The sequence below is a fragment of the Parasteatoda tepidariorum genome, chromosome 5 (assembly GCF_982258835.1).
Source record: "Parasteatoda tepidariorum strain Cologne lab strain chromosome 5, Ptep-v5.0, whole genome shotgun sequence".
NCBI classification, from domain to species: Eukaryota; Metazoa; Arthropoda; class Arachnida; order Araneae; family Theridiidae; genus Parasteatoda; species Parasteatoda tepidariorum.
The window spans coordinates 13,333,122-13,343,306 of record NC_141759.1 but is presented as its reverse complement, the minus strand read 5'-3'; the positions used below and the strand labels follow the sequence as shown (position 1 = coordinate 13,343,306).

The 10,185-nt window shown below is 30.0% G+C and overlaps 1 protein-coding gene across 1 annotated transcript in view; it reads left to right on the top strand.

Annotated features, from left to right (window-relative positions):
• Positions 1–415: 415 nt before the first annotated feature.
• Positions 416–10,185, top strand: part of LOC122272409 (uncharacterized) — a 29,945-nt gene continuing 20,175 nt past the window's right edge. The window contains exons 1-2 of the mRNA XM_087162625.1: positions 416–1,099; positions 2,190–2,304. Of these exons, the coding sequence (XP_087018751.1) occupies positions 972–1,099; positions 2,190–2,304 (243 nt within the window). The 5' untranslated portion in view covers positions 416–971. The remainder of the gene's footprint in view (positions 1,100–2,189; positions 2,305–10,185) is intronic.

The window sequence follows — 10,185 nt, the reverse complement described above, 5'->3', positions numbered from 1 at the left end:
TCGGATCTAAACTAAAAATATTTCTGAGTTGTACATGAGGTTGATTTTTTAAGGTGTACATGAGATGAGATTGAAATTGAATATTGTTAATAAGGTTATTTTTGGAACAAAACTTAACCTCATTTTTTACCACAGCTGTGTTATTTTACACATGTCAACCTCAAAAATACTTATTTTTTTGTAAGGGCTATATGAATCGCTACATAATCTGTACTCTACATAGGGCTCTTAGGAATTAAAGTGGGTAATTTGGTACCTTAGGGTAATTTAGGTATTAAGTATGTGTCCTTTGGGTATCAAATTGGGGCTCTGAGAGGTAGAGTCTACTCTTTGAATATGCAATTTGTCAAATCATAGCTGCACATTTTCTGATATGTGAATGGACGAATTGCCCTACAGGAAGAGAAATAGGCTTTTTTCCCATATATTGCCATAATGTCTGGAGAGCAGACTTTTCTTGAATGCCCACACACTTCTCAAAGTTCATGTTCCAACCACTGGAAATAAACCCAGGCAAAGAAACCATGAAAATTGTTCAACACCATGATGATTGAGATGGGTGCATATGGAACTAAACAGTACTTTTCATTCCTCATGTTCGTTTCTCACATCTCGTTTTTAAAGACTGAACACTCCTACATAACATTGTTTAAGTAAAATGACCTTTTATAATTATTATTGCTCTAAGTAATATGAGTTTGTTTCATTATTATTGCTGAGTGTGAAACGTACACGGCACTATCTAAAATTACAGTAGTTATCACTTTTTTTAATTTTGTTTTCAGACGCAAGATGCTGAAAAAAATCAAAAATGTGGGAACAAATTTTCTAAAAAGACAAGAATTGATGCGTTTCAAAATCACGCAAAATCTGTGTTTAGAAATTCATCAGTGCCGGGAATACCTCAAATTGCTGCTGCTGACACGTGGAAAAGTAGAATTCTAAGAATATTAATACTTTTGTTCTGTTTAATGGGATTTTTGTATCAAATAGGAAGATTTTTGCAGTATTTTTGGACCTACCCTACAATTTCTACCGTTGAAAGCAGCAATCCTTATGAAATTATACAGCCAGCACTAACATTTTGCAGTAATAATGAGTAAGTGACTTGCACCATTTTCTAAAATAGGAAATAATAACCAAAATTTATAAATGTGTTTGTTCAAATTTGGAAAAAAAATTTGACCATATAATTGAAAAAATAATTAAAAAATAGCAAAATTTCTTTTGACGATAAATTTTTGGTGGGAGATCTTTTGAAAATTTTGGTTTAACAAAGTTTCGTAAGAGACGTACGAAACAAAGTTTCGCAAAATAATTTTTTTTAAATCAATAATTATCTAAAATTTTAAACATTTTACTAAAGAATAAGTAATGTTTACATGTATCATTTAGACCGGTTGGGCAGCAAATTCTTCGCAACTTGACTTACCAAAAGCTCTAAAAGAATACCGTCTCGTGGTACAAATCTAAGTTAAGCTTACAAATATCTCAGATTAAGAAAAACTTGGTTAAAACTTAGTTCAGCCTTATCTGTTTTCTGACAGGTAGACTAATAAACTTTTTAAACAGCTAGCATGCGCTCTCTGTTCTAAAAGTCAACTTAAATAGGTTAACAATTTTTATTCTAAACAATAATGATTTTTTTAAAATTCAAAACTAGTTCAAACATAAAATATTGATGAGACATATTTTGGTCGTAACTAAGTTAATGAACCTTTTTGGTTTTCGTTCGATTTTCTACGATAGGCTTGCTTGAAAACAACATGGTTTATAGTTGAAAAATTAGCAAAACCTTCTTTGCAAATAACATTGTTTAAAGGTAGCCTTAAAACGAAAAAAATAACGATAATAATATTATAATAAAAAATTCGGAACTTTTAAAGCTAATTTAATCGCGTCAGCATTTGAGTTTTATGCATGATTGCTTGGTGTTGATTAATACAGATTATTTCGAAGAACAGGTATTCAACATGTATCATATATGCCTGAACTGACATAATGTTACAAGTTTAGGACTCTATACCACAAAACCTTAAATCATGAGCTCACAACATCCACAGCTTCAACTTAGAATTAATAATTGACGAATTAAATCTCCTACTGCATCATTAATTATTGATTAATCTTGAGGATATTTTTCCTAATCCTACTTTTCCTTGATTATAATAATGTAATATTTTTTTCAGAATTCGGAGAAAGATATATTGTGAAAGAAAAAGCAGTTCCTGCCAATTTTTTGAAAATCGCACAATCTTTTGTGATTCTTACCCCACTTACTGCAAACATAATGTATATTACGGAGTAAGTTAAATCTACGTATTTTGAATTCCGTATTTATATTCTTAGTTGTATAAATTATGTATTTTACTCAGTGTAAAATCGCTAAAGAAGAAAAATCCAATGTTTGACTTTCTTTTCATATTTAATTTATATAAATTTCATTAAGTTCATCAATGAAAATAGTGGGTTCATAAAAAGACCACTATGCCATAGCTCCCAACTTCCACAATATTTTTGAATTTTTTTCCAGACTTAATTTTTTTCTCTTTTTAATGTATTTCAATGGATGATGTTTTATGTATAATCCTCATTCCAATTAATTTTCAAGTAACAGACTTATTTATTTTAAAATCATAAATTTAATAATTTTTTTTAATACATAATCTTTTGAAATCAGACTGAGTTTCATATAATATACAAGATAACTCTCTCTCAGTCTCTTTCATATGGTTCATCATGTCGTACAAGATACATCACGGTACCACATGCTTGTTATCAATTAATATTACAATATTTTGTACCCACTAAAAAAAGCAATATTTTTCTGTTATCAACGAAAAAAATTTAAATAAAAAACGTTCCAAGTCTCTTTGGCCGGATAATGCTCCGCCGAAGAATTGGCGTCAAGCGTATGCCCTGCGTCGACTGGTCGACAGTGGTTGTAAACAGTGAGTAAAAATGCTGTTTTTTCATTGAAATAATCTAAAATTATTTTGAATAACTATCAATTTCTATAAGGTGGATGAACCATATTGAAAAGAACCCTTTTTTAGAGATTGGTTTAATTAACTCAAAATTGTTCTGAATAGTCGGAGTTGTAGTAAGACACGATTGTTTCCTTCCGTAACGATGTGCACTCTCTCATATGACGCATGCGTATAATGTGTTTCCACTAAATTTCCACACACCTTTGGTACTTTCCTTTAATCATACCATAAGACTATGGTGTCCCGCCATATAATACCATACACATTTTTATGGTTTCCCTAAGCCTATGGTGTCTTGCCATATGAATGCCATACAAATTTTTAATGATAACCATAGGCGTATGATGTCTTGCCATATAAATGCCATAAGGACTTCTATGTTTACAATGGGCAAGATATTTTGACATATAAATTTAAGCTGCTGCCAAAAATTACCATAAGCGTGACTATGACAAATTTGCCAAAGGGCAGCTGAGTAGCTTCAAGAATCACGTCCCTGCACCACTGACTTGTCAGAGTACCTCTATCTGATACATAAATGTCAGTCTGCTCTTATGAATGACAAGAACATCAGACCACCACCAAATATCTGTCTTTTTTCGAGAAAGTTAGAGAGCCGATATCGACTCCCGGACCCTTTCCAGGTGTCTTGAGTCACTCTTCACTCATTGGCGACTCATCACTGAAGAACACATGTCACCAATTACCTTTTTTTCCAATATAGGTGTTCTCGGCACAATGCAAGACGATACTTTTTGTGGTTCACAGTCAAAGACATGTAGACTACATGAAGCCTGATTTACAAGACACTTGCTTTAAGTCTCTAGACAACTGCTATCCGTGAAATGGATGTTCCTGTTGCATTATACAGGTTGCGAGGCAGTTGTGTCGTTATGGTTGTTGGCTTCTATTAGCAAATGAGGTAACTGTACGCAAACTCGATCACAGTGACACTTCCTTAAGATAACACAATCCAATGTAAGTCAGAAGTGTCCGCGAAGAGCTTAGCAGTAATCTCAAAACTTATGAGTATAAGCGATTCCTCAGTGTATTTTTTTAGAAAAAAACAGCGCGTTGTCTTATGTTGCCTTGTTCTGGAAGAAATATTCCTCGAATGCGCCATGCAGGAGGGGTTGGAAAATGGTGATGTCAATAGAGACTACTCAGAACATGAGTTGAAGTGTGAAATTTTTTTTACGAATATAAATAAGCTTTGCCTAGCCACTAGCAATGTATTCTGGGGAGAAGATTAACGTATAAAAGTTGATGCATTAGCCAAAGAGAGATTACTTTAGTTTTGTGATGTCTTTTCTCAGAGTGCTTTTTTTTATTACCGATGATATCTGCCATGATTGCTAACTTTTCACGTTCATTACTACTGTTACGTTCATTGTTACTGTTATTAGTTAATATATATATATATATATATATATATATATATATATATATATATATATATATATATATATATATATATATATATATATATATTTTAGTTTTGGCTGTTTAATTTAAAGTAACGCGTCAAAGTTTTCTTTGTTTTTTTATCTTCATTTGTGAATAATTTATCTTTTCCTTACAAATAAATATCTCAGGGTGGCAACAGCTGGTAGCCTCTTTTGCATACGCTTTTTCTCGCTCCTTGAATATTTTGATTTCACCCATTGTTTTAAGTCTAATTTCACTTATAATTATAAAAATTTGAAAATATCAATTTAATGTTTTAGTAAGCAAGCTTTCTATACATAAATATTGCTTCAAACAATGTCTTCGTCAAAAATTTTGTGTAAAGCATGTACCGAACCAATTCTGGAAGAATCAGATGGATTAACATGCAAAGGTGAATGCAATTCTGTTTTTCATTTTCATTGTGGTGGTTTCGCTGAAAGAGCTTTTAGAAGACTTACTGTTGATAAAAAACAAAAGTGAACCTGCGTACAATGTTCAAAATCACAGGAAAATTCAACGAAAATAAAAAGTGCAACTAGCCCAGACATTCTCGAGGATATCTTACAGCAAAATAAAGACCTAAAAGAATTAATAACTAACAAATTCAATGACTTAACCCGTTCAATTGAATTCAACAGTGAAGTAATTCAAGAGTTGAAAAATTCTATCACAGAGCTACAGAACGTAAACAAAACTTTACAAGCAAAAAATGATCAGCTAACTAGAGAAAACGCAGAAATAAAAAAGGAACTGAATGAACTAAATGAAGCAGTTATTGAACTCAAGCAATATTCCCGAAGATCCAACTTTGAAATAAGTAACTTACCCGAGTGTGAAAATGAAGACATACAACAAGTAATATCCCAGATTGATAATGTTGCGAATACTAATATATCCGAAAATCTGATCACCGCTCACAGAGTCCCCAGCTTTAATAAAGATAAACCTAAACCCATCATCGTTCAAGTTAAATCCAAATCTGTACGTGATGAGCTCTTAAAGAAACTGAGAAATCGTAAACTTTCAACCTGCGAAGTCAACTCCAGATTCACTGAAATGCCTGTTTACTTCAATGAACATTTGACTCCCGAACTGAAGCATCTATTTTATCTTTCACGTAAGGCTAAATCTGAAAAGGGATTCAAGTTTTGTTGGGTTCGTGATGGTAAAATATTCCTGAGAAAAGATGAATCGTCCAAGATAATACGTGTGAAATCATCTCAAGACCTTAATATTCCATCCAACTGAAGAAACATTTTTATCTGTGCCGGACTGCCTAAAAATTGAAAATTTGGACGATTTAAAGTTTTTTATTACCTCAACCTGTAAGTTAAACATTAATATTTTACATATAAATATTAGAAGTTTAAGAGCCAACTTTGATAATTTTATTTCACATATTTCTAGCATGATTGAAAATATAAGTGTCATATTTATGTCGGAAATTTGGATTTACCAAAATGAAACTAATTTTTACTCAATAGATGGTTATAATTCATTCTTTAATTGCAGAAATAATAATCGCTCTGGAGGTGTTTGTGTTTTTATTAAAAAATGTCTTGATATTTCAGAGTTTACATTTTGTTTCCGCAGAATCTATATTACTTTATTGCAAATCTTTAGATTTATTATTTCTATCTTTATATAGATCTCATGATTTTACTGTTGATTTTTTTAATACTGAACTTAAAGTAATAATCTCTAAGCTTAAATATCCTAATATAATACTGATGGGTGATATAAATATTGATATTCTAAGTGATGATTTTATTACTCATGAATATATTAATTTATTATGCCAATTTGGATTTCAAAATTACATAGACAAACCAACTAGAGTAAATTCCTCATCAACTTGCATTGATCATGTCTTCGTAAAAACAAATAAATTTTCAATCAAATCCGGAATATTCATAAATGACATAAGCGATCACTATCCAACCTTTTGCAGTGTTCATTACGATGAGGTAAATAAAATTAAGGATGCTGAAAATAAAATTTCAATCAACTATAATAAGCTCAATAATTATCTGTCAAATTACAAATTTAATTACAATCCTCAAGATTCTCTTGATCAACAATATCGAAGTTTTGTTTTCAAACTCAATAATTTAAAAAATAATTTTAAATATAAGCATAAATCAAACAAAAAAGCCAAAAAAAACTGGATGACTAGTAATATCTTGATTTTAATTCGAAGAAAGGAAAAACTATTCAAAAAAACTAGAAAATATCCATGGGATATTATTTACAAAACAGCATACAACACTATAGTTTCTGAGCTTAAGAACTTAATTAAAACAGCAAAATCAGAATATTTCAAATTCGAATTTTTAAATTGTGATTGAAATAAACAAAAATGGGATCTTGTAAATAGTATTATTGGTAATCAGAGCAAATCACTTACTTTACCTGATATTTTAAACGACTATGAATCTTCTGATCAATTCAATAAATCATTTGCAAATGCCTACAGTACCTCAAACCCAAATTCAAACAGTTTGCAAATATATATTTCACCAAGTTTAACCTCGTTTGTTTTCCTAAAATTGAATGATTGTGAAGTACTTCACTTAATAAATTCTCTTTCTAATAAAAACTCCTTTGACTATGACGGTATTAATGTAAAATTAATTAAACTATTTGCTCTCAATAATATAAATTTTATAACTAATTTCATCAATACCTCAATCAAGTCATCCATATTTCCAACTTCTTTAAAAAGAGCAACCATAACTCCTATTTTTAAAACCGGCGATAAAAATTGCTTATCAAACTATAGACCAATTTCAATATTACCTGTTTTTTCCAAAATCATTGAAAAAGCTCTAGCTGATAAAATGTACAATTATTTAAAACATACAAATTTTTTCTCTGTTAATCAACATGGATTTATTAAAGGCAAAAGTACAGAAAAAGCTCTTTTGGAATTTTCAAAATTTATTCATAATAGTATTGCTGAAAATAAGATAACAGTAGCTATATTTCTTGATATATCAAAAGCTTTCGATAATGTCAATCACAATCTTTTAATTAAAAAATTAAAATTTGCTGGTTTCAGAGGAATTATGTTAAATTGGTTTATTTCATATCTTTCAAACAGAGAACATAGAGTTAAAATCCGAAGTAATTTTAGTAATTATATTTTTTCAAACCGTGGTGTTCCACAAGGATCTATTCTAGGACCCTTATTGTTTATTATATTCATCAATGACTTTTGTCAACTCAAACTTTTTGGTAAGATAATAACATATGCTGATGATTCCGTAATTTTGTATTCTTGCACTGATTTAAATCAACTAATTTTTCAAATTGAATCTGATTTACGCATAATTTAAAAATGGTTTACAATAAATGACTTAAATTTAAATCTAAATAAAACTAAATATATTTATTTCAGTTTAAGAAAATCAGAATTTAACTTAAATTCAAAATTTCACTCTCTCTCCTGCAAAAATACTAATGAAAATTGTCAATGCTATATTCTACAATCTGTAAATAATATCAAATATTTAGGACTATATATCGATTCTAATTTAAAATGGAAAACACATATTAACAATTTAGTTAAAAAATTGCGTTTCGTTTTAGTTAAATTTTATCACCTTAAGAATAAAATTCATTTTAATTTTGTGAAAGCACTCTATTACTCCTGGTTTTATTCTTTAATTAATTATGGTGCGATAATATATGGCGGTGAATATAAAACTAATTTACTTCCCTTAATCTCAGTTCAGAATAAATGCTTCAAGATTATTAATTCTCTAAATATAAATAATTCAAGTGTAACTACTACCAATATATATACAAGAATTAACCTATTACCATTTCGCCATAATGTATTTTTTCGTATTTTACTCTATTTACACAACAATAAATTAATATGCAAATTAAAAACTAATGTGTCTGAAAGGAGACCAACTGAAATGTATGAGATTCCCCTCTTTACAAAAGAAATTTCACGAAAACAGTTTTTTTACTTAGCACCTAAATTATATAATAAATTACCATTTCAGTTGCAAAACATCAAAATATATTCTTCTTTTAAGCGTACTTTATTTCAATTTGTGATGAACATTGACGATTTAGATCTCTATTTTTCACTTTAAAGGAAGCATTTGATTTTTTATACCAATCTTGTGCCAATCCAAATGAATTTCTTATGTTACCTTTGTTATATTTTTTAATTTATTTATTTATTTTTTTTATATATAGTTTCATGCATTTTTTTTTTGTTTTCTATTATTACAGTGTTCAACAATATATGACGTCTTATGATGAGCAAAATAATTTATGATTGTAATACCCCCTTTTTTTTCTTTCTTTTTTTTTCTTAAATTTCTATTTTAAATTTATTGTATTACTTTTCTTTGTCGCCTGGACAGGATTTTCCTCTTGACGACGAATATATATTCTTTGTATTTATGTGTTTTGTTCTCAATAAAGTTATATTTGTTTGTTAAAAAAAAAAAAAAAAAAAAAAAAATTATTTTCAAAAATCGGTGGAGATTCAACGTTTCTTTACCAATCAAAGATCAGTTACAATGGTCTCTCCACTGAACAACTACATGCAATCTGAGAATAAGGTTAAGTGAATACGGGTCAATTCTAATGCAATTAATACCCCAAAATGCCTTTAAAACACTTAAAATGACCGTTTCTTGAAAAAGTGAAACGCAATAAAGGGGGTAATTAAGACGAAATTCGCGGGTTTCAGACACAAAATGCATTCGAACAAATCCATGACTAGATTACGAAGAAGTTTAGTCAAAGTAAAGGCTATTAATCTGTTATTATATTGTAAATTTCATTATTATTATATATTACATTATATGTTAATTATATATATATATATATATATATATATATATATATATATATATATATATATATATATATATATATGACGTTTATGACTAAGAACTTTATATGTATTCAAGAGACTAATATATCGTATCTGAAGTAAAAACGCATTTGGAATCACACATTTATGACTAATAGATTGAATTGAATAGAATAGAAACATTTATTATATATATGTATATATGTATATATATATATATATATATATATATATATATATACACTGCTGGACAATTGCTAAGGACGGATCACAAATTGCAATGTAGCATAACATTAAGCGCGACATGAGGCCTAGTAGGATAAAACATAGTTGCCACACTGTTCAGACATTAGAATAAAGAATATTATCTGTTCGGGAAAGTACAAAAGCTATGAAACATCTGAAAGAGAAAAAATGTTCATTTGATACTGCGTACGGAAAAATGGAACAATGCGTCTAAATGTCAGCAGGCAACTTGAGGAAAGGTATCAGTACGGGATATGTCCACCGTGGAGTGTGATGCAAAATTCTACACGTCGTATCATACTTTGCACAACATTATCCAGCAGCTGTTGAGGCAATTATCCCATTCTTCAGTCAGTGCACGGATGAGGGTGTTCTTGGTTGTCTGAGGATAGTTTCGACCAGCAAGTTGCCTCCCCAAAGCATCCCAAACATTTTCAATGGGATTTAGATCTGGAGAACCTGGTGGCCATACGAGGCGTTGAATACCCTCGCTGTCTAGACAATCCTGAACAGCGAGTGTTCATTGACATGTTGCGTTGTCGTCCATAAAAACAAATTTATCACCGACAACACCACGGAAAAGACGAACATGAGGAAGTAGAACTTCATCAATGTATCGTTGGCCCGTCGCAGTCCCATTAGCAACCATATGCAGGC